The sequence below is a fragment of the Heteronotia binoei genome, chromosome 1, assembly GCF_032191835.1.
Source record: "Heteronotia binoei isolate CCM8104 ecotype False Entrance Well chromosome 1, APGP_CSIRO_Hbin_v1, whole genome shotgun sequence".
Taxonomy (NCBI): domain Eukaryota; kingdom Metazoa; phylum Chordata; class Lepidosauria; order Squamata; family Gekkonidae; genus Heteronotia; species Heteronotia binoei.
Window position 1 is genome coordinate 272,321,956 of NC_083223.1, and position 25,406 is coordinate 272,347,361.

General features: G+C 48.2%; 1 protein-coding gene and 1 non-coding gene across 2 annotated transcripts; both read right to left on the reverse strand.

The window, feature by feature from the left end:
• Positions 1 to 1,986: 1,986 nt before the first annotated feature.
• SLC25A3 (solute carrier family 25 member 3) lies at positions 1,987 to 24,909 on the reverse strand. The gene is made up of 8 exons (XM_060256032.1): positions 24,623 to 24,909; positions 24,336 to 24,527; positions 18,862 to 18,986; positions 16,701 to 16,880; positions 16,426 to 16,607; positions 11,324 to 11,496; positions 2,351 to 2,461; positions 1,987 to 2,269 (listed from the first exon to the last, which is right to left on the reverse strand). Exons 2-8 carry the CDS (start codon positions 24,502 to 24,504, stop codon positions 2,109 to 2,111), a joined length of 1,101 nt encoding a protein of 366 aa, XP_060112015.1. The 5' UTR covers positions 24,505 to 24,527; positions 24,623 to 24,909; the 3' UTR covers positions 1,987 to 2,108.
• LOC132589486 (small nucleolar RNA SNORA53) lies at positions 16,040 to 16,277 on the reverse strand. The gene has a single exon (XR_009556622.1). It is a non-coding gene; the product is annotated as a small nucleolar RNA SNORA53 (small nucleolar RNA).
• Positions 24,910 to 25,406: the final 497 nt, after the last annotated feature.

The window sequence follows — 25,406 nt, forward strand, 5'->3', positions numbered from 1 at the left end:
GCTTACCTATATAAGGAACTCTGATTTAACTTCAGAAGAACGTAAGAGAAGCCATGTTGGATCAGGCCAATGGTCCATCCAGTCCAACACTCTAGTGGCCCCAAAAAATTATATACACACACACACACACACACTGTGGCTAATAGCCACTGATAGACCTCGGCTCCATATTTTTATCTAAACCCCTCTTGAAGGTGGCCATGCTTGTGGCCGCCACCACCTCCTGTGGCAGTGAATTCCACGTTAATCACCCTTTGGTGAAGAAGTACTTCTTTTTATCCGTTTTAACCTGTCTGCTCAGCAATTCCATCGAATGCCCATGAAATACTGAAGTTAATATTGTCAACAAAGAAATACTTCACGTTTCAAATTTGAGTTAGCCAGACATCCGGTACATTAAATCTCAGCTATGGTAGCATGAAGCTTGAAAAAAACGGTGTATATACAGTACAAAAAAGCTGATATTAGTCCTCTGCTTTTGCATACAGCAGACAAAACTTACAATAGCGGATAATTTACGTAACTGAATTTATTTGATGAAGAACGCAAAGGCGGTTTTCTTTGGTAAGATTTTTGCCTTGAAGTTAGGAAAGAAAACATAAAAAGCACTTTTGTCAAATATCGCATTTCAATAGAATCTTAAAAATGGTATGGGGGGAAAAGACCCCAAAACGGTGACAGAGTTCAACACAGTGCATCTGTATGTTTTGGGGGGAATCGACCTACAAACGAGTCCCTATGTTAATAAAAGCCAAAGTAATCAGCCGACACGAGTTTGGTTTCGAATAACCACATGCGCGTTTTAGTCTAGCAGCTACATAAATTGTAGCAAGGTGGCACTACTAGCAAACGATCATTATAAGCTTAGCCTGATGCCATTTTGCGCGACTTCTCTTTGGAAAAAGACTCAGATCCTGCTTTAACGATAGATGTATACATTAAAAACAAAATAACTTAGCATCTTTTATGTAGTTCAAGGAAAGTGCAGAAACCATTGCAATGAGCAGTTAACACTAGCATGGGGATGTGCCCATATATCAGGGGTGGCCAACGGTAGCTCTCCAGCTTTTTGCCTACAACTCCCATCAGCCCCAGCCAGCATGGCCATGCTGGCTGGGGCTGATGGGAGTTGTAGGCAAAAAACATCCGGAGGGTTACCTTTGGCCACCCCTGCCATATATACAAATCCTGATTTAGTGTGCGGAATATAGACCCCCCCCCCCGCCAAGCAGCTGTGTGCATCCTTTTATGGGGCAGCTTCCATCCAGTAGAGGAAGGAACGTGCGACTTCTTTCTGTGGGCGTAGCGCCATCATCTTATAGTTTTCAAGAACATCTTACTTGTTCAGGGAAAACCGAGACATTCTGCGCCACCCCAGAGGACAACAGTGCTTACGTGGTGTCGTGTGTGCCTGCTATGCTTTAAATTTTTGACGGCTCCCTAGGTTAATAATAGGCATTGCGCAAAATATACAGATCCTCAGACTCGTCTATTAACCCAGCATTTTTAATACAGAGGTTAAAAAATGCTTTGAATCAAGCACTTATGTGATAACCAGGGCTTTCTTCGTAGCAGGAACTCCTTTGCGTATTAGGCCACATCCACAGGATGTAGCCAATCCTCCAAGAGCTTACAGTAACCCCTGTAAGAAGAGCCCTGTAAGCTCTTAAAGGATTGGCTGCATCAGAGGGGGTGTGGCCTAATATGCAAAGGAGGCCTTGCCACAAAAAAAAGCCCTGATGACAACTGTTCTAACAAGGCAGCCAACTCAGCCCACAATGCACCAAGGGATCTGACCTGTATCGGTAGTGTCAAATTTGCATTATTTATTTGCCTTTACCCATTTTAAAGATGGCTAATAATGTCATCGATTCAGCAGGCAGAATCATTCACAGGAATGGCTCTCTTATCTGCTTCTGCAGCCGTCAGGAAGCCATTTCGTGCCGCCGGAGAAACATCTAGGTGACATATGAAGTACAACGTTAGTCACTCTGGTATGGGTTTATTCTGACCGACGGTGACAGTGAAGTCCCAAGAAAGAAGACTTTATTCTCCGACACATAATACATCTAAAGTTGCTTTGCTATCAAGCCAGTCCATGATCCAATTTATTCAGTCAGCCCGAGCTTTTTCTTCAGAGTTTCTGGCATCTCCGGCGGGGGTGGGCGAGGAAGCCGGAAATACACTTTCACAGAGTCGTAGATGAACCACTGCAACGCCGTCAGGGTGCCTATCATGATGATACGGGCAACCAGACCCTTCCATACGCCTGCGGAACACAACAGAAGAGTTTTAGTAATTTGTAGGGTTCCCGCTTTGGGCTTAGCTCCGCCGTCGTTTGAACCCTCACCTTTGAAGCCAAGCCTTTTCAGCACTTCGACGGCTGAACTGCCCTTTTCTTTGTTCAGTACGGACACGACGGAATCAGCGGGGTGGGAAACGATGGCACAGAAAACACCAGCTAAAAAAAAAGGGGGGGGGGAGAACCACATTTTGATTAATTTGTTATCCATTAATTTTATGATTAATATCTCATTCTAGACGGATACCTCACACCACATGTTAATCACCCTTTGGGTGAAGAAGTACTTCCTTTTATCCGTTTTAACCCGTCTGCTCAGCAATTTCATCGAATGCCCATGAGTTCTTGTATTGTGAGAAAGGGAGAAAAACAGGTTTCCTACCTGTAACTGATGATCTTCGAGTGGTCATCTGTGCAGTCACACTGATGGGATATAGGCGCCCGCGCCGATCTCGATCGGTATTCTTGAAAGCTGCGGATTTCCGCGCCCCAGGCCCAGTGCGCATGCGCAGAAGCCCCACCGCGCATGCTCACAGGGACCGGAGCGGACATCCCGCCAGTTCCTTCTGACCGCTGCGTAAGCCCGTATAGATGGACCGGCAGCGGAGGGGAAGGAGGGCGGGTAGTGTGACTGCACAGATGACCACTCGAAGATCATCAGTTACAGGTAGGAAACCTGTTTATCTTCTTCGTGGTCTCTGTGCATCACACTGATGGGAGATTAGCAAGCCAAAGTCCTACCTGGAGGAGGGTGCAACGGTCCATCAGCGAGAAACCTCTTGAAGCACCGCACGGCCCACTGATGAGCGTCTACGCCAGTTCAGGTCCAGCGCATAATGGTTGATAAACGTATGCGAGGAGGACCAAGTGGCAGCATCACAAATGTCTTTCAGTGGTATTCCTCTCATAAAGGCTGCCGAAGTAGCTAGGGCTCTCGTGGAATGAGCTCTAATCTGTCTTGGCAGAGGTTGCTTGTTCAACAGGTAGCACAGTTTTATAGTCTCGGTTAACCACTTAGAGATTCGCTGCGACGAAACTCTTACACCTTGCGATGTTGTGGAGTACGAGACAAAGAGTCTAGGGTCCCTTCGTCCAGGTCCCACTCTATGCAAGTAGAATGAGAGAGCCCTTTTCACATCCAGTGTATGGAGTCTCCTTTCGGAGTCTGTACTTGGATTAGGAAAGTATGTGGGTAGGCATATTTCTGCATTCAGGTGAAAAGCAGACGTTACTTTCGGAAGAAATGTTACATCAGGACGTAAGCACACTCCTTCCGTACTGAATTTTAAATATGGGTCGTCGCAGCGCAGCGCTGCCAGTTCACCAACCCTGCGAGCAGAGGTAACGGCCACCAAGAAGGCTGTTTTCCAGGACAGTAATTGCAAGGAACATGTCGCCATGGGTTCGAAGGGTTTTCCCGTTAATGCCCGTAGTACCGCTGGGAGGTCCCAAGCAGGGGCTGGGATTCGCACCGCAGGGTACAACTTGGCCAGGCCCTTTAAGAACCGTTTAGTATCAGGGTGTGAGAACACAGAGTGGCCTTCAAGTTGTTCATGGTTAGCCGATATGGCTGCTAAGTACACTCTCACAGATGACACCGTTAGTCCCCTGTCAAGGAGTGAGAGCAGAAAGTCCAGGATTAGTGGGAGGCCTGCTGTCTTGGGTTCCCTGTTAGTTTTGTTCACAAATTGGATAAACCTTGTCCATTTATAATCATATGATTTTCTCGTGGATGATTTTCTACTATTCAACATAACGTCCCGGGCTCTATCGGACAATGTCGTCACACCAGCCTCCATGCCGTGAGTTTCAAGTGAGGCACGTCGTGGTGAATCACTCGTCCCTCGTGTGACAGTAGAAGGTCTGGGCTCATCGGAAATTGGTGGAACATTCCGCGAGACAGCCTCAGTATCGGAGAGAACCACTGCTGTCTGGGCCACCACGGTGTGATGAGAATCCCCTTGGGGTGTTCGAGTTGAATCTTGTGAATCACCCTCGTAATTAGCGGGATTGGTGGAAAGAGGTACACATGCAAGCGAGTCCATGGGATCAGTAACCCATCTCCCAACGACAGAGGGTCTGCACCCCCTCTGCAGCAAAATTTGTCGCATTTTGCGGTGTTGCGTGTGGCAAAGACATCCACTTCCGGTGTGCCCCACTTCTGGAACACCGGTAGGAGGAACTCCCAGTTGAGTTCCCACTCGTGGAGTGAGGCCCCTCCCCGACTGAGGTAATCCGCACAGGCATTCAGATTGCCCGGTAGGTGAGTGGCTACTAGGGTAACGTTCGACTCTCTGCAAATTTCCCAAATCTGTAGCGCTAGAAGGCATAACTTCCTTGAGACTGTGCCGCCTTGTCTGTTTACATAAGATAGGGCTGTGGTGTTGTCTGTCAAGATCGCTACCGTTCTCCCCACAATCTGGTGTCTGAATGAGAGAATGGCATGATGTATGGCCAGCAGCTCTAGGAAATTGATGTGGCAGCGCAGAAGGCCCTGAGGCCATCTGCCCCCCACACACATATCGTTCGCATGTGCTCCCCAGCCCCATAAGGATGCATCCGTCGTTATGGTGAATGTGGGAGTCTGCCTGTGAAATGGGGCTCCCTGGAGGAGGTTCTGCTTTTCCTGCCACCAGTATAGAGTCCAGATTACTGACGTTGGGACCGTCAGTTGGCGTGAGGGGAGGTCTGTCTGACAGTTGAACACGCGCAGAAACCATAACTGTAGCATTCGCATGTGGAATCTGGCGAATTTCAGTACTGCCGTGGTCGCTGCCATTAAGCCCAGGAGGCGTTGGACTTGGAACGCTGTGACTGTATGGTTGACTAAGAACACATGTATTAGGGATTGGATATCCTCCGCTCTTTGTGCTGGGAGGAATGCCCTGCAAACTTGTGAGTCCAGAATGGCCCCTATGAATTGCACCCTCTGAGCGGGTTGCAGTGCCGATTTCTTTAGGTTGACCTGTAGGCCTAAGGTTTGCAGAAGGGTTAAGGTGACTTCTATGTGCTGTAGTAGTAGGGGTTTCGAACTCGCCACCAGCAGCCAATCGTCTATGTAAGGAAAGATAGTGATCCCTTGTAGACGTAGATGAGCTGCCACCACCACCATGGTCTTTGTAAAAACTCTCGGTGCCGTGGAGAGGCCAAAAGGCAAGGCTTTGTATTGGTAGTGGGAGTCTCCAACTGCAAACCTGAGGAACTTCCTGTAGTCGTGGTGTATAGTTACATGAAAGTAGGCATCTTGCAGGTCCAGTGTGGCCATCCAATCCCCTTGGTTCAGTAGGGGTAGGATGTTTTGTAGGGAGACCATTCTGAATTTCTGGTTTGGTATGAAATGGTTCAGGCCTCGTAGGTCCATAATGGGCCGAAGGCCTCCATCTTTTTTGGGGATGGTGAAATATCGGGAGTAAAAACCTTGTCCAATCTGGTTGACTGGTACCCGTTCTATTGCATCTTTCTCGAGCAAGGATTGAACCTCTGTCTGTAGTGTGAGGGACACCCTGGTGTGGATGACGGTGGGAACTGTAGGGTTTTCTCTGAATTCTATTTGATAACCCATCCGGATTATCGACAAGACCCATTTGTCCGTAGTGATTATGGACCATGCCTGGAAATAAGGGAAAAGTCTGGTATGGTCCGGGTCCGAAGGGGAAGGGATAAAACAGGGGGAAGGGCAGTCAAAGACCCTGTTTGGACGGTCTACCCCCCTTTTGTCTGGATGACTGTGATGAAGTAGGTGAGTACTTCGTTTTGGGGGTGTACGGAGGTTTGGAGTAAGGTGTGGAGCCCTTGGGTCTCCATTGTTGTTCTGTAGGCTGCTTGGGGAACTGCTTCTTGTTCCACGGCTTGTTCCAGGAGCGTCTCCCTTGGGGTCTAGATGAGATGGGGACCCCTAAATTGCGTGACGTTTTAATACTTTTATCCATCTCCTGCAGTATGGTATCGGTATTGGAGCTGAATAATCCGCTTCCATCGAATGGGAGATCTTCGATGCAGGATTGTGTATCCTGCTGGAGCGCCGTGGACCGCAACCAAGAGTGACGTCTTAGGGTGATCGCTGAGGTAAGTGTCTTTGCTGCAATGTCACCTGCGTGTTTGGCAGAATTGATTTGCTGTTTTGCTAATGCAATGCCTTCCCTTTGGATTTTCTTCATTGCCTGTTTGGTTTGTTCTGACAGGTCTGGTAGAGCCGACAATTGGTCCCACAGGGCATATTGATAACGGCCCATACACGCTCCATAGTTTGCAACTTTTACTCCTAACGAACCTGCTGTGTAGAACTTTCTGCCTAGGTTGTCTAGTTTCTTCCCTTCTTTGTCTGGGGGAGAAGCATTTGTCTTTCTGGCCTTTGAGGACGATGCCACTACTACAGAGTTTGGTTTCGGGTGGGTAAATAAAAACTCTGCTGTGGATTCCTGGACTCGATACATATGGTCCAGCCTGCGGGAGCTTATTGGTGTTGAAGCTGGTTTGTCCCAGGACGATTTTGTGGTGTGGAGCATGACCGTTGTAAGCGGTAAGGCGATGGCCGTCGAGGTGTCTAGCTGGACGACATCGAACACGTTGTCGGTGACTACCGGTTCTGGTTGGACCGTCGGTAGCGACAGGGTGTGTGCCATCCTTCTAATTAGATCCCCATACGATTTCAAGTCCTCGGATGGGGATATGGGGAGCTCCTCGCCCACTTTACTTGATGGAGCCGGTTCCTCTGGGGAGGAGATGTCTTGGTCTTCCCGGGGAGAACCTTCCTCAGATCTGGGGGAGCCTTCTACCGAGCCCGAGTGCTGCGAGGAATGTTTGGGCGTCTCTGGAGCCTTTGGTGACTCAGGGGTCTTTCGACTCTCCGAACTTCGCCGTCGTGGGGAAGTCTTTTGTGTCCTTGGCGGTGTCGTGTCAGGTGGTTTTGACACCGACGCCGACGGAGTGTGCCTCGGCTTGTACGACGTCCGGGATCGTACTGATGCTTCAGACTGCTGGTCCCAATCCAGAGGTCTGGGTGTGAACCAGGGGAACATGGAGGGCATAGGGCACGACCCGTATAGGTATTGCCACTGCCGCTGATCCCATGACATTGGGGGCGGTGGTTTCCGAGGAGATCGATCTCTGACGCGGGATCTCTCCTCTGAATCTCGGGATCGATGTCGACCCCGGGGACTACGCCGAGGGCTGGTTGAGTAGTCGCGCCCGCCGTCTTCTCTAGGTGTAGTGGGTCGATCCTTTTTGGGGCTTCGGTTCCGCCGATGATCGGGGCTGACCGATGTGTCTCGGGTCGGTGTTCGGGATTGAACAGTGTCCTCCACCATATGTGTATCTGGTGGACTACCTTCTGCCCCCGATCGTTGCGATAGATCAAAGTCGCGGTCCGAGTCGGAGGATATGGCGATTTGCGTCGACATCGATGCCAATACCGGGGGGCTTGAACGGCGGCGAGGGGAGGTGAATAGCTTCAACGGTGGAACTCTCGCTGCCGATTCCGATGGCGATGGCGATGTCGGGAGCGAAGTCGCGGACGACCGATGCTTATCCGACTTTTTCTTCTTCGCTTCCGGCTGAGGTCCCTTCTCCTCCCTTGGCCGTTTTGCAGGAGTGGAGGAGGCGGACCTTGATGCCGAGCCCGACTTCGTGGGGCGATCGGCGTCGGGGGCGCTCTTGTCGGTGCCGAGCGACTCCGACGTTGACGGCTTGTGCTGCGCCGTCGACATCTTCTTAGGCGACAGAGCTTTTTCCATCAGTGCCGCCGCTAAACGTCCCGCGCGGTTTTTCTTCGTTTGGCGGGAAAACTTCGCGCAGTGAACACACGCGTCAGGGATGTGTGTCTCTCCCAGGCAAAAAAGACAAAGAGCGTGCCCGTCTGGGGGAGCGATTTTGCTACCGCAGTTCCTGCACCTCTTGAAAAATCCCCACCGCTTTTCCATGCGGGGGGGAGGGGGGGGGGAAAGGGCGGGAAGAGAGAACTGAGGAGAAAAGTCCCGAAACAAAATGTTTCTTTCCGCCTCTTAGTCTTTAAAAAGACTGTTGTGTGGACTAAGCCAAATAAAATATCTGATAAATCCAACGATAGCAACTTCCAAGAAAGGATTCCTACCGACCGTAGCGAGAGATCGACTGATCCAAGCGGCGGTCAGAAGAGAACTGGCGGGATGTCCGCTCCGGTCCCTGTGAGCATGCGCGGTGGGGCTTCTGCGCATGCGCACTGGGCCTGGGGCGCGGAAATCCGCAGCTTTCAAGAATACCGATCGAGATCGGCGCGGGCGCCTATATCCCATCAGTGTGATGCACAGAGACCACGAAGAAGATAAGGACTTCTTTCTCTACTTTCTCCATCCCATGCATTATCTTGTAAACCTCCATCATGTCACCCCGCAGTTGACGTTTCTCCAAGCTAAAGAGCCCCAAGCGTTTCAACCGTTCTTCATAGGGAAAGTGTTCCAGCCCTTTAATCATTCTAGTTGCCCCTTTCTGGACTTTCTCCAATGCTATAATATCCTTTTTGAGGTGCGGCGACCAGAACTGCACACAGTACTCCAAATGAGACCGCACCATCAATTTATACAGGGGCATTATGATACTGGGTGACGGCCACAAGCATGGCCACCTTCAAGAGGGGTTTAGATAAAAATATGGAGCAGAGGTCCATCAGTGGCTATTAGCCACAGTGTGTGTGTGTGTGTGTGTGTGTGTATATATATATATATATATATATATATATATATATATATATATATATATATATATATATATATATATATATATATATATATATATATATATATAAATTTTTGGCCACTGTGTGACACAGAGTGTTGGACTGGCTGGGCCACTGGCCTGATCCAACATGGCTTCTCTTCTGTTCTTATGTGACACAGAGTGTTGGACTGGATGGGCCACTGGCCTGATCCAACAGGGCTTCTCTTATGTTAACCTATGTTCCCTCTAAGCTGCAGTGTCTTGTGAGCAAAAATTCTACTTAGCGAGCTACCGGTATTAAAATTTATCTCATTACATATACTACCCCATCTTCCACTATATTTTTATTCTTTTTTTCCAACGGCAAACTAGAATAATTTTTGTGTGTGTGTTACAAGTTTAAGTCAACCCCCTGAGAAACTTACGCCCTCATTTTAACCCAGAGCTAACATTACCACAGACTCTCATTTATTGCACTTCACACCCAGGATACTTAATGGGTTTAGTACATGCACATAAATCTGCTTTGTTATTACCCTTCGTTGCTGTTCCAGCTCAGTTAACACTAAAACACACACACATGACCCCAACTTGTGATTCCTTTAATCTGCTAAAAAACATCTCAATGACTCTGCATACTAACTCACTGCCCGCTTTCTCTATATTTAGGACTGCTTGCCATTCCATGCTATGGTCTGATGAAGTGTGCTTAGAGCACACGAAAGCTTACATTCGGAATAAAACTTTGGTCTTAAAACGCAACTTGACTCTTGCTTCGCTCTACCGCTTCAAAGCAATATGGCTGCCCACCCGTATCTATCAGTATTAAAGTTGTGAGCTACTGCATAAATTAAGTGTGCTCAGGGGTCATCCTTCCTGAGCGAAGACAAAAAAATCTGTCAGCTGGAGGCTAAAAATCTGTGAACTAGCACACGCTAACTCAGCTTAGAGGGAACACTGCTCACAACTGCTGAGGACTGAGACGAGACAAATACTTGTTCCAAAAGCCACAGAAGTATTTTCTTAAAGTATGTTAACGGTTTACATATCTGAAAGCATACAAAGTACATTTCTCAAGGACTGAGACGAGACAAATACTTGTTCCAAAAGCCACAGAAGTATTTCCTTAAGTATGTTAACAGTTTACATATCTGAAAGCATACAAAGTACGTGTCTCAAGATTTGGTTTCCCCCAAACAGAATAGGCAAAGCGAATGCCCGTCCGATGTAGGGATTTTCGCCCTACAGCGGGAACACCTTTTAAAGGTTATTTTACTGTCTCTTCCTTCCATACGCCCGGGGAGGGGGGGTGGGGGAAGGGAGGTCTGAGGTAAAAGCGGGGAAGATATTTATATATATATATATTTTTTTTTTTAAGAAGATAAGAATATAAGGAGATAGTGAAGGATGAAATAAAGAGGATACTGAAGAAACGGGAGGCTAGATATCTGAGGTAAGTGAGGAGCGCAGCGAGGTAAGACTATCCCGGGCGGCGGTTGGAAAGAAACTGAGTGGGTGGGGCGCCTCCCTCGCGCTACAGGCATGCGCAGTGGATGCCTGCTCCCCAGAGCGAGAGGGAGTGCGCGCCAAAAATAACGCCTAGGCTAGCTTTTAAAATCTCCGAGGTAGGGTTCGTCCTGACGGGAAAACCCATGTGTGGGACTGCACAGAGACCACGAAGAAGATCTGTGAGCTAGCACACGCCAACTCAGCTCGGAAAGAACACTGGTCTTTGTCGCAAGCTTTCGATCCAGAGGGAACTATGTAAAAACAGAATGCCGTATACCAATCCTTGGACAGAAATGCAAAACTCCTGTTATTTAAATCACTTGTATCACTACCTTTTTTGCCATCTCATGCAACAAGAAGTAGTTCAATAAGCACATTCCTTTGAGGTATTACTGCAACAGATTTCTAAAGTTTATTTAGTTATTAAATTCGGCTTTTATATTCCCCCCCCCTCGCAAGCAGGCTCAGGGTGAACATAAGAGACACCATGTTGGATCAGACCAGTCCTCCATCCAGTCCAACACACTGTGTCACACAGCGGCCAAACCAACCCCAGGTGCCATCAGGAGGTCCATCAGTGGGGCCAGGAGACTAAAAACCCTCCCACTCTTTCCCCCCACAAGCACCAATACAGAGCATTACTGCCCCAGTAAGAGAGTTCCAACAATATGCTGTGGCCACTGATGGACCTCTGCTCCACAGGTTTATCCAATCCCCTCTTGAAGCTGTCTATGCTTGTAGCCGCCGCCACCTCCTGTGGCAATGAATCTGCAGACAACAGAAGTTGTGGAGTACAACAAAAGTTGCTAAATGTTTCCTTACCGATGTAGCCTGCTACAAATGTAACCACCAGCTGCTCTGCCTTTGAACATTCACTTCTTGGTTTGGGAACCACGTATTTGTACAGAGCTTCCACGGTTCGTTCAAAACAGGCAAATTTCATCATTGTGTATGGGATCTGTCTCATCCACAAGGGAGCAACACCTTTATAGAAACTTTAAAAGAGGAAAAAACCACCATTACTTTTTGTTCTTCTGCTCTAGAATTAAACAGACAAGGGGGGAGGGAGTCTGTGTTTGCCAATAAGCACCTCACCAGGTGAACAACCAAATCCACACATTTAGCATGAAATGTGCATACCGGAAAAAGCCAGCATCAGTACCTCATGCTTGTCTAAAATATTAAACAAATATATGTGCGAATTTCTTTCTAGATTGCCAGAGATTGGAAGCAACCCACAAGTCCTTGGGGAACTTTATGTCTGTGACTGAAGGGCAGACGTCCTGTCCCCCTCCAACCCACCTTAATACCTGTTTTGAGAGTGTGCAGAGCAGTTAATAACCAATCAAGGCCTACAGATGGCTGGAGAAATGAGACAGGTCAGATAGAGTCTGCATTTCCAAGGTGCTAGCTGAGAGAATATGACTCAGGAAACCATCTAGCTTTCAGCGGCTGCCTTGTATTTTTATTTTGATTATTTTTTTAATTTTGTCTGTAAACAAGCTAGATCAGTAAATGCTTGTAGACAAGAGCCTGACGTGGAAGGCTGGCAGTCCTCTCACAAGAAACTCTGGAAGACTTTGACTTTTTACAATGAATGTGTTGGGAATAAGACTGAAATTGCCCCATTTATAAAGGAAACAGTCCAATAATCTGCAGTTTCTGAGAGGACTGCACAGCTACACTGTAAGAATCCCGAGTTAAAGAGAGGCTAGTCCTTACTTCAAGTATAAAAAGCTTGGCTGTTCAACCAAGGAGAAGACACTGAAATGTTTTAACTTGATGGGCCTAGCAAGAAGCTGTGTTATTTAAACAGAAGAAGAAGAAGATATTGGATTTATATCCCGCCCTCCACTCCGAAGAGTCTCAGAGCGGCTCACAATCTCCTTTACCTTCCTCCCCACAACAGACACCCTGTGAGGTAGATGAAGACATTGGATTTATATCCCACCCTCCACTCCGAAGAGTCTCAGAGCGGCTCACAATCTCCTTTCCCTTCCTCCCCCACAACAGACACCCTGTGAGGTAGATGAAGATATTGGATTTATATCCCGCCCTCCACTCCGAAGAGTCCCAGAGTGGCTCACAATCTCCTTCCCCTTCCTCCCCCACAGCAGACACCCTGTGAGGTAGATGAAGATATTGGATTTATATCCCGCCCTCCACTCCGAAGAGTCTCAGAGCGGCTCACAATCTCCTTCCCCTTCCTCCCCCACAACAGACACCCTGTGAGGTGGGTGGGGCTGGAGAGGGCTGTCACAGCAGCTGCCCTTTAAAGGACAACCTCTGCCAGAGCTATGGCTGACCCAAGGCCATGCTAGCAGGTGCAAGTGGAGGAGTGGGGAATCAAACCCGGTTCTCCCAGATAAGAGTCCGCACACTTAACCACTACACCAAACTGGCTACACCAAAACAGATTTAAGCCTCATTACTCAAACACTTTATTTCTCCTCTCATGGTAGTGAATAAAAATGGTTGCTTAAAAGAACTATTCCCTGATGTCTTATAGTGTATATACTTCAAAAGAAGGCAATCCTGAATCTAAGATGACCCTATTAAAGTGTTATGCGCCGAAACATTATCGGCCATACCTGTAACTTGTACATGAGTGCAATAATTGCATTTATAACGTCACTTGGGTTCAGTCGGTCAGTAGAGGTTTGCAAAGACCACTCTGATTGAACTACGCAGCATTCTACTGCTTCTTAAATGGCATTTAAAACTCCGACCTTCAACCTTCAAAGCATCCAGCTTTGTTAACTGCACAACAGACCTTTCAGAGGCCATCCCAGCTTAGTCTTTCAAGAAGACGACTGCAGATTTACACCCCGCCCTTCTCTCTGAATCAGACTCAGAGCGGCTTACAATCTCCTTTATCTTCTCTCCCCACAACAGACACCCTGTGAGGTGGGTGGGGCTGAGAGAGCTCTCCCAGAAGCTGCCCTTTCAAGGACAACCAGGATGGGCAGTGTGGCATCTATGACAGATAAACACTTTCTGCATGGCCAAAAAGAATATAATTACAGATCATAGAATCATAGAGAAGACTGACTGAAGAAGAACTGCAGATTTATATCCCACTCTTCTCTCTGAATTAGAAACTCAGAGTGGCTCACAATCTCCTATGTCTTCTCCCCCCACAACAGACACCCTGTGAGGTGGGTGGGGCTGAGAGGACTCTGACAGAAGCTGCCCTTTCAAGGACAATTCCTGCGAGAGCTATGGCTGACCCAAGGCCATTCCAGCAGGTGCAAGTGGAGGAGGGGGGAATCAAGCCCAGTTTTCTCAGATAAGAGAGCTCTGGCTGACGCAAGGCCATTCCAGCAGGTGCAAGTGGAGGAGGGGGGAATCAAGCTCAGTTCTCCCAGATAAGAGAGCTCTGGCTGACCCAAGGCCATTCCAGCAGGTGCAAGTGGAGGAGGGGGGAATCAAGGTCAGCTCTCCCAGATAAGAGAGCTCTGGCTGACCCAAGGCCATTCCAGCAGGTGCAAGTGGAGGAGGGGGGAATCAAGCCAAGTTCTCTCAGATAAGATAGCTATGGCTGACCCAAGGCCATTCCAGCAGGTGCAAGTGGAGGAGGGGGGAATCAAGCCCAGTTCTCCCAAATAAGAGAGCTCTAGCTGACCCAAGGCCATTCCAGCAGGTGCAAGAGGAGGAGGGGGGAATCAAGCTCAGTTCTCCCAGATAAGAGAGCTCTGGCTGACCCAAGGCCATTCCAGCAGGTGCAAGAGGAGGAGGGGGGAATCAAGCTCAGTTCTCCCAGATAGGAGAGCTCTGGCTGACCCAAGGCCATTCCAGCAGGTGCAAGTGGAGGAGGGGGGGATCCAACCCGGTTCTCTCAGATAAGATAGCTCTGGCTGACCCAAGGCCATTCCAGCAGGTGCACGTGGAGGAGGGGGGAATCAAGCCCAGTTCTCTCAGATAAGGGAGCTATGGCTGACCCAAGGCCATTCCAGCAGCTGCAAGTGGAGGAGGGGGGAATCAAGCCAAGTTCTCTCAGATAAGATAGCTCTGGCTGACCCAAGGCCATTCCAGCAGGTGCAAGTGGAGGAGGGGGGAATCAAGGCAAGTTCTCTCAGATAAGATAGCTCTGGCTGACGCAAGGCCATTCCAGCAGGTGCAAGTGGAGGAGGGGGGAATCAAGCCCAGTTCTCCCAGATAAGAGAGCTCTGGCTGACCCAAGGCCATTCCAGCAGGTCCAAGTGGAGGAGGGGGGAATCAAGCTCAGTTCTCCCAAATAAGAGAGCTCTGGCTGACCCAAGGCCATTCCAGCAGGTGCAAGTGGAGGAGGGGGGAATCAAGCCAAGTTCTCTCAGATAAGATAGCTCTGGCTGACCCAAGGCCATTCCAGCAGGTGCAAGTGGAGGAGGGGGGAATCAAGCCCAGTTTTCTCAGATAAGAGAGCTCTGGCTGACGCAAGGCCATTCCAGCAGGTGCAAGAGGAGGAGGGGGGAATCAAGCCCAGTTCTCCCAAATAAGAGAGCTCTGGCTGACCCAAGGCCATTCCAGCAGGTCCAAGTGGAGGAGGGGGGAATCAAGCCCAGTTTTCTCAGATAAGAGAGCTCTGGCTGACGCAAGGCCATTCCAGCAGGTGCAAGAGGAGGAGGGGGGAATCAAGCCCAGTTCTCCCAGATAAGAGAGCTCTGGCTGACCCAAGGCCATTCCAGCAGGTCCAAGTGGAGGAGGGGGGAATCAAGCCCAGTTCTCCCAAATAAGAGAGCTCTGGCTGACCCAAGGCCATTCCAGCAGGTCCAAGTGGAGGAGGGGGGAATCAAGCCCAGTTTTCTCAGATAAGAGAGCTCTGGCTGACGCAAGGCCATTCCAGCAGGTGCAAGAGGAGGAGGGGGGAATCAAGCCCAGTTCTCCCAGATAAGAGAGCTCTGGCTGACCCAAGGCCATTCCAGCAGGTCCAAGTGGAGGAGGGGGGAATCAAGCCCAGTTCTCCCAAATAAGAGAGCTCTGGCTGACCCAAGGCCATTCCAGCAGGTCCAAGTGGAGGAGGGGGGAATCAAGCCCAGTTCTCCCAAATAAGAGAGCTCTGGCTGACCCAAGGCCATTCCAGCAGGTGCAAGTGGAGGAGGGGGGAATCAAGCCAAGTTCTCTCAGATAAGATAGCTCTGGCTGACCCAAGGCCATTCCAGCAGGTGCAAGTGGAGGAGGGGGGAATCAAGCCCAGTTTTCTCAGATAAGAGAGCTCTGGCTGACGCAAGGCCATTCCAGCAGGTGCAAGAGGAGGAGGGGGGAATCAAGCCCAGTTCTCCCAAATAAGAGAGCTCTGGCTGACCCAAGGCCATTCCAGCAGGTGCAAGTGGAGGAGGGGGGAATCAAGCTCAGTTCTCTCAGATAAGATAGCTATGGCTGACCCAAGGCCATTCCAGCAGGTGCAAGTGGAGGAGGGGGGAATCAAGCCCAGTTCTCTCAGATAAGGGAGCTATGGCTGACCCAAGGCCATTCCAGCAGCTGCAAGTGGAGGAGGGGGGGATCCAACCCGGTTCTCCCAGATAAGAGTCCGCGCCCTTAACCACTACACCAAACAAAAGTGTCCGCACTTCAGCCAAATCCTGATAGCAGAGATGGCATGCATACGCCACATCTATCAGAACGTAAAAAGCCAAGAGTGCAGGTGTATTATTCTCACATGCCAATGACTCAAGCATCTTTGACTGTACAACAAGAAAGTTGCCGATACCTCTCTGCTGGAGCTGCTCAGAGCCAAGGCTACAAGCAGAACTCAGCACAAAAGGCATCAACAAAGATGGATCTAAGGGAGCATGTTGGCCTCAGGAGCGCTTCCGTTTCGACAGCCTTCCACAATTTAACTCATCTCGGGAAGCAAAGCCGGCGTCAGCTATCGAAAACGGATCGCCCGCTCGATCTCCGCGCAGCAGAGTTCTAGAGCACACATGAACTTCGGCTTCACTTACGCCCAAACGCCTTCTTCTGCAAACATTTTGGGAGCCGCTTGCCTCAACGTGTTCGCATAGCCGGGCTGGGTCTGAATGCGAACCTTAGCGGCTTCCATGGGAGACAGGGCGATATCGGCAAAGAATTCCGCGCTGGCGGACGCGGCCAAGTACAAGGATGTGCGCCACAAGTATGCGTTTTCCTAGGTAAAAAAAGAGAAATATTAAAAGCGGCCGTTTGATCCTCGCTAAACTATGAGCTGAGGCGGGCGGCCCCGAAGGCTACAAGAGCTTACCTCCCCCAACAGGTTGCCGTATAAGATTTTAAAGACTTCATAGAACCCAAACTTGCAGAGCCCTTGCATGGAGTATCCGATAAAGGTCGGGGCCCATCCCTTTGCCAAACCACGGACACCGTCTTCCTTGACAGTGACTGAAAAGCCGTTGAAAATGCTTTTGTATTTCTGCGGATCCACCTAGATGAATTCGAAAGCCAAGAGTTAGTATGCCACCTTACAGAAGCCGTGATACGCCAGAGTTAGTAACAGATTTCCGCAAGTACACAGAAACTGTTACAAACTGTTCAGTTTTTTTTACATAAAGCGCATCATATTGACTCGGTGTTTCATTACAAGCATTTAAACTTAAAGCGACAGTAACTGCTTTAGTACAAGCAAAAGAGAATATGGACTTAGCATTTTTTTTTAAAAAAAATCTTAGTGCGTAAAAGGAAACAGATATATCCAGAATGAAGGCAAGTCCAAAACTTCAGCACATCAGTACAAGGCATTGCTCCGTAAGGCTATATTTCACACACTTACAAAGAATGGTACAGAACAATTAAAGTAGTAAAACGGAGTTTCAGTTTAGTGTCCATAAACATTCAGTCTCGGGGAGGGGGAGCAGTTCGCTAATTCTAAAATATCTTATGCAAAACAAAAAGATAACACTGGCATAACATAAGAAAACATATTTGTCCAGATCTTAGCACAGACTTTCAGTACATTTCGGTCCTACCTTCCTACCTCCCGTGGCCCTCCACTGCCTACTGACTTGTTCCATTTCACATTTCCTCTTACTCTGGTGTCTTTCTGACTTCAGTCTGAGCAGATTAAATTTTCTGTAATGCATATTTGGATCACATAAAGGTCAAAAACATATCCTCAACACTTTCAGCTGCTTTACAATCTAAATCTTATATATAATCTTAGCTTAGAAGTCAGGCGCTGCTTTCAATGGAACTTACTCCCACTTAAAATGCGATTGCATTGCAGTCTTAGATTAACGCAGCTTTTCTAAAGACAGCTTCTTGAATGAGACAGCACTAGTCGTACGGTCTTTAATCCGCGTTTAAGGTTTTGAACAATGACTTTTGCGCCGTCGTATCCTTCAGTTACACTATCAAATGCGCAAACTGTTCACTCGCAATTGGAAGAGCTGAGTGTTTAGCATCTCATCCAATCCTGCACCCTTTATTTGCGTAATTGGTTTACCATTTTCATACATACTCCTTTAGTTCTCCAAGGATGTAATCCTGTGCACGCTTTGCTGGGAAATAACCCCCGCAACCCACTGAAACTTACTTCTATGTAAATATATTCAGAATGCTTCCATTAATGGTAACCTAGCCAGTAACACAGATATCCAAATGACTTAATCTTAAATGTAAGTGAAAGCTTTCAAGTTTATTATTATTGGCCAGTCTTTTAAAATTCCACATCAGTTAAAAAGCCTTAATGTGCATACAATTACCATCAAACTTTTTACACATGCACTGAATACATTTAAATAAAACTACCTAGGTTAAAATTCTTTCTAAACTTTTCTGGCAGGAAAAGTTTTATCAACCACGCTAGTCTCTGTGGATGATTAAGATTCCAACTGGTTAGAAACATTCCAAAGCATGTTATCACTTATTAGTATTAACTTTTCATATCATCCCAGTCACTTTCTATCATTTCATTATCTCCTTGGTTACATTTTTGATTTATAACAGGTTAGTATGACGGGATTTCCCACAAGCTATTTACTCATAATTGGGAAAGAAGGAAGGTTAAGAGTCTGTGGCTTTTCAGTCCAGAAAAAGACTAATGGGGGACATGGCAGAAGTCTATAGAATTATGTACAGTGGAGAAAAATAAAGGGAGAACTTTCCCTCCCTCTCCATAATACTAGTGCTTGGGTTAGGGGTGGAATTCTAGCAGGAGCTCCTTTGCATATTAGGTCACACCCCCTGATGTAGCCAATCCTCCAAGAGCTTACAAAAAAAAGCCTTGTAAGCTCTTGAAGGATTGGCTACATCAGGGGGGTTTGGCCTAATAAGCAAAGGAGCTCCTGCTAGAATTCCACCCCTGGCTTGGGTGATAGTTACTCAATAGTATTTTATTACCAACACACATTTCCAAGACTATTCCAGAAACAGAACGTGAAGCTGCTAATATTTGGTGGCTTACAAACCTGTATACGGCACTTCACTAAATCCAACGGTACGACTGCTGTGTGCGTCAGACCACAACTTAGGACCCCACCAAAGCCACAGAGAGCATAAAACTTGAGTGAGCCATATTCACAACTGTATTCTTCTGTATCAGAAAAAAAAAAAGACACACCATGCTGTTAACATAACCCACACGCCAAGAGCATATAACCCGTGAGGCGGGAATCCAAGTCTCGCTCCATTTCCGTTAGTAGGATTATCACACTGCAACGTTCATTCTACTTCAACGTAATACCGGACCTGAATTCGGCACTTAACGAGATCTAAGGGGACCAAAGCTGTGTGTGTTGTACCGCAACTAATGATCCCACCAAAGCCGCAAAGGAGAAAGAATCTGCCCGAGCCGTATTCACAGCTATAGCCTTCTGTGTAAGTGAAAAAGAAAGAAGAAAAGGTTGCAATAAACACACGTGCCATTTTATTATCCAAATTAAGTAATCTTTTAGCAGTCCTGAGTAGGTCTCACTTTCCCCCTGAACCGTGTCTGAGTTCCTGAAATCCATGAAATTAAGTAAGGGATGGGTGTTTTGTTTGCAGATATTGTTATATGCTTCTCAGTTCTCACAAATAAAAACATCCATGTGTGGCAGAATTTATTCTGGGTTGGCCCTCTTCATGATCTTAACCATATTCTTTATGAACTTGGCTACAAGAACTTTCTGTAAGTAGCCATACTCTTACGAAATGGGCGCCAAGAGCTCTTCAAACACCGCAAGCCTCTAGATTTCTCTGAGAAATCTAGGTTAGTGGGGGAACGTTCATAAGCTGTCTCGAGGCCAGAAAGGCCTTATTTGGTATTTGCAGGAAGCATGGCTCAAGCCATCTGTGAGAGCAGGTGAAAGGTAAAAGTGAACTGAGGGCAATGTTGTTACTTGGCAAGTATTATTATTTATATTAAAATGCAGCTGGGGAGTTTTTGGAATTCCTAACATCAGATGCTATCTGGTAAGGTGGAGATAGTCCAAGCCTTTATAAGCTCTGGACTATTGGACACAAGGTGTTGATCTGCACCAGAGTTTGCTGCACTAGCCTCTGTGTTAGATCATGCCAAGCTAACTGCAACTTAAGACTCTGGGCTGCCCTGCAGAGACAGTTTCTCTGCCGGACAACCTAAGAGGATACAGCCTTTGCTGACTTTAAGTTATCTCCTGTTTGAGGCCTCAAACATAGCCTAAATTCTGCTCAACCTTAGCATACAAAGCATGGCTCTAACATAAACCGGAACTTAGGTTTTCATTGAATTAACTCTTTTAACAGGTATTAAATAATGACCAGAATAAGCTTAGCTAATGAGAATGTGGATACAGTTCATCTGATTATTAAATGCATGACCTTCTATTGTATCCGGAACTGAGCTACTGATATTTTTTGTTATGCCTTCTGATTTTGCGTGTCCTTAAGCCTTCCGTTTGGAGTCGAGTGGAATAAAGTTTATCTGCATTGTTTGTATCTGGGTTATTTGAATCCTACTTCACAGTGCTATGACGAGATTTTAGTATTTCTTTACAAAAGATTTCCAGTCTTCTATCAGAACTGCAATAACTTCCAGTGGGGTTGGGCAGCAATTTTGCTCCAGGTCAGTGACCCTGGAGAGGTTTTTTGCCAACTTCTGGACATGGAGTAGGGGGTCACTGTGTGTGTGCGGCAGGGTAATTTGTGAATTTTCTGTACTGTGCAGGAGAGGTTGGACTACATCAGGGGTGGCCAATGGTAGCTCTCCAGATGTTTTTTTGCCTACAACTCCCATCAGCCCCAGCCATTGGTCATGCTGGCTGGGTCTGATGGGAGTTGTAGGCAAAAAACATCTGGAGAGCTACCGTTGGCCACCCCTGGACTACATGATCCTGGAGATGCCTTCCAACTCTATGATTCAATGACAAAGAAGGAGGCTCCATCGACTTTTCATTACTGCTATGGCCACCAATGAAAGACCTTTAACTGGCAGCAGCCAAAGCCATCAAGTTTCGTATCAAGAAACATTTTCCATGATAATGATGGTAAACGTTTCGTACAGGTACTGTATTCTATTGGTACAACAGCAATTTTGTTAAACACCTTAAACTTAGCAGCTGAGAAGCAAGTGGGAAAACACCCAAACAAATACTCATGCCCAATCAGGTCAAAATAGAACAGTTCATGTAGGACAAAACCTCATAGTGGTGCTTATGCAATTATAACATGATACATTAATTACTTTAAAAAAAACCTGAGTTTAGGTTTTATATTTAAGAACAAATCTGTAACAATGTAGAGAAAAATGTTTTGGCAATTATTTGCATATTTTTATGAATAGGTGCAAATAAGCTCATTCTATGGACCCCAAGTAACTTAACACCATTAAGAAAATAATGCATCCTGTAGATTTAAAAGGTATTACCTAAATGGAAGTATTAGTTACACACTGAGCTCAAGAGCTGTTGTACCAAGACTACACACATTAACCCCTAATAAAAATGTGGGGACCCAACAGCTGCTGCTGTAACAGTGCAAGGTGCTATGCAACTGCAATGCTTCTGAACGTTGTCAATTTTTTAGTTTGTAAATTTTAGTTAATTGCAAATGCATAAGGCTAATTTCTGCAATAACTTCCAGTGGGGTTGGGCCGCTAATAAATTAATGAGTCTTACTTTCATCGATCCAAATTACGTACTTCCCCATAAATGCAATGAGGATTGAGACACTGTAGAGACTAAACCAGTCACTGAAACACAGAACTACAAAGCAAGGAAGTCCCAGTTCTTTGCTTTAGTGTCATTGTCTGTGACCTTGTACTAACTCCTGACCTTGTGCAACTCTTTCACCTGGACACACGTGCTGCCCATGAGCCAAGTAACTGACACGCTAACCAGTTACTACGGAAACAAGCGTCTTTCTTCCCGCCTACGGCATCCATAACCTACTTTGCCAATGGCACAAAGGCACCAGCTGGGGCCTGAAATGGGACCATCTCTTACTTGAAGCTGAGATCCTCAGCCAGATCCAAAGCAGAGGCCCAAGCAAGGCCTTCAAGCCTCAAGGTTACAGAGATAACCATTGAGTCCTGCAGAACTAGCCTCTTTCTAGACCTCCCCCATGGCTTCAGGTGAAACTAGGGCACAGAAGGGATTCATGAGGCCCACCCCTAGAGCTGATTAAAGCAGGGTTGCCAACCTCCAGGTGGCACCTGGAGACCTCCCACTTTTCACTCCAAGTGGCCGAGATCAGTTCCCTTAGCGAAAACAGCTGCTTGGGAGGACAGACTTTACGGCAGGGGTGGCCAAACTGTGGCTCGGGAGCCACATGTAGCTCTCTCACAAATTGTTGTGTAGCTCTTGGAGCCCCCACTGCCCAGTCAGCCAGCTTGGAGAGCGCATGCAAAGTTAAAGCTGCTTTCTTTCCACTTCTCCATCCCTCCCTCCATCTATTTGTCTTCCTTCCTTCCTTTTTGCAGCTCTCAAAGGTCTGACGTTGATTCTCCGTGGCTCTTACATTAAGCAAGTTTGGCCAACCCTGCTCTGTGGCACTGTAGCCTGCTGAGGCCCCTCCCTTCCACAAATGCCAACCTCGCCAGGCTCCACACCCAAAACATTGCAAGTATTTCCCAACCCTAAATCAAAGGCGTTTCGACTGATGCTCCCTCTAAGCTTGTGGGGTCTTGTGAGCAAAAATCCTACTTTGTGAGCTACTGGCAGGCCTTGAATTCAGTAGGAGTTCACAGGAGTGCAGTTCCTGAACCTATCTGAGGGCTCCCCCTCTTCCTCCTCACCTACCTACCTTGCCCACTGAATAGTAGGTGCAGCTGCATAACAATCCCTGGATGAGGTCCACCGAATATTTTTCTACAAAATGACCCCTGGCTACTGGTATTAAAGTTCTGGGCTACTGGCTACTGCTGCATAAATTAATGTGCTCTGGGGCCATTTTTCCTGAGCTAAGACAAAAATGTGTGCGCTGGAGGTGAAGACACTGTGAGCTAGCTCATGCAAACTCAGCTTAGAGGCACCGCTGGTTTCGACCAATGTTCCCTCCAAGTTGAGTTAGTGTAAGCTATCTCACAGATTTTTAGCCTCCAACTCACACGTTTTTGTCTTCGCTGCGGAAGGATGACCCCAGAGCACACCAATTGATGCAGCAGCTCACAAGTTGAATGCCAGCAGCTCATAAAGAAGAATTTTTGGCTCACAAGACTCTGCAGTTTAGAGGACACGTTTGTGTTGTGAGCAGGGTTCCCTCTAAGCTGAGTTGGCGTGAGCTAGGTCACAGATTTTTAGCCTCCAGCTTACAATTTTTTTGCCTAAGCTCAGGAAAAAAGGCCCCAGAGCACACGAATTGATGCAACAGCTCACAACTTGAACGCCAAGAGCTCACAAGACAGCAGCATAGCTCTACGCTGTGGTCTTCTGAGCAGAAATTCTACTTTGTGAGCTACTGGCATTAAAACTGTTAGCCATTAACATTAAAGTTGTGAGCTGCTGCATAAATCAGTGTGCTCTGGAGCCATTCTTCCTGAGCTAAGACAAAAAATGCATGTGCCAGAGGTTAAGACACTGTGAGCTAGCTCACATGAACTCAGGTTAAAGGGAACACTGTTTTCAAATTATTGTGCTCTGGAGCCATCCTTCCTGAGCTTAGACAAAAATGTGTGAGCTGGAGGCTAAGACACTGTGAGCTAGCTCACATGAAGTCAGCTTAGAGGGAACTCTGGTTTCAAATTATTGTGCTCTGGAGCTATCCTTCCTGAGCTAAGACAAAAATGTGTGAGCTGGAGGCTAAGACACTGTGAGCTAGCTCACATGAAGTCAGCTTAGAGGGAACACTGGTTTCAAATTATTGTGCTCTGGAGCCATCCTTCCTGAGCTAAGACAAAACTGTGTGAGCTGGAGGCTAAGACAGTAAGCTAGCTCACACGAACTCAGTTTAGAGGGAACACTGGTTAAGAACATAAGAGGAGCCATGTTGGATCAGGCCAGCGGCCCATCCAGTCCAACACTCTGTCTCACATAAGAGGAGCCATGTTGGATCAGGCCAGCGGCCCATCCAGTCCAACACTCTGCGTCACACAGTGACCAAATATATATATATATATAAATACACACGCTGCGGCTAATAGCCACCGATGGACCTCTGCTCCGTATCTTTATTCAATCCCCTCTTGAAGCTGGCTATGCTTGCAGCCGCCACTGTTCCCTCTAAGCTGAATTGGCCTGAGCTAGCTCACAGGTTTTTTTTTTGTCTTCAGCTCACAACTTCTAACGCCAGCCGCTCACAAAAGGAGGCTTTTTTTTGCTCAGAAGCCTTAGAGAGAGCAGGGTGGTTATGCACCCTGGCCGGCCCAAGGTGACCTTCCCTTCGTCCTACAAGGAAGCCCCGTCGGCTGCAGCCTCGAAGGGAGAGGCCCCAAAGACCACAGCTGAAGCAGAAGGGGTGTTGTCTTTCTCCTCGACCCCCGCAGTACCATCGACGGAGGCGGCTGTCAGGGCCCGCCGAGCGCATGTCGGCTCCGGGGCCGGGCGCTTCCTCAGGCCGCCGGTTGCTGCTTCTTCCTCTGGCGGCTGCTGCTGCAGCTGGAGGCGAGGCGCGTGGAAGGGGTTGAGGCGCGCGAGCGGCGCGATGGACGAGAACATGGCGGCGGCGCCGGCCGGATGACCTACGAGAGGGGAAGAGGGAAGCGAAGAAGGGATTAGAAGCGGGACCCCTTGAGGGGAAAGGGAACCCCGCGGCGGATTCCTCGGACGGATCTACCTCAGGGAGGGGTTTTCTAAGATGGCGGCCCCCGCTCCTCGCCGGCGGCTCCGCTTCAGAGAGGCCGAGTCTCCCCTTCGCTCAATGACTTTGTCCTTCTCTGACGCAAGGGGCGGGGCGCTCGCCTGCCAAGGCGGGCTGCGATTGGCTGCTCGGCTTTACGGCTTTGCGTCAGACGCAAGGGGCGCAGCGCGCGGCGGCATGCTGCGTCCCGATTGGCTACCCCGCCTCACGGGTTTCTTTGCGTCATTTGACTGACATGCCTCGAGGAGCTCTCCCGCTCCCCCAGCCGGCGACTTGGCTGAGATTTTGTCCTTCTCTGACGCAAGGGGCGGGGCGCTCGCCTGCCAAGGCGGGCTGCGATTGGCTGCTCGGCTTTACGGCTTTGCGTCAGACGCATGGGGCGCAGCGCGCGCCAGCATGCTGGGTCTCGATTGGCTACCCCGCCTCACGGGTTTCTTTGCGTCATTTGACTGACGTGCCTCGAGGAGCTCTCCCGCTCCCCCAGCCGGCGACTTGGCTGAGATTTTTGTCCTTCTCTGACGCAAGGGGCGGGGCGCTCGCCTGCCAAGGCGGGCTGCGATTGGCAGCTCGGCTTTACGGCTTTGCGTCAGACGCAAGGGGCGCAGAGCGCGGCGGCGATGCCGAGCTCCGATTGGCTACCCCACCTCACGGGTTTCTTTGCGTCACTTGACTGACGTGCTTCAAGGAGCTTTCCCGCTCCCCCAGCCAGCGACTCGGCTGAGATTTTGTCCTACTCAGACGCAAGGGGCGGGGCGCTCGC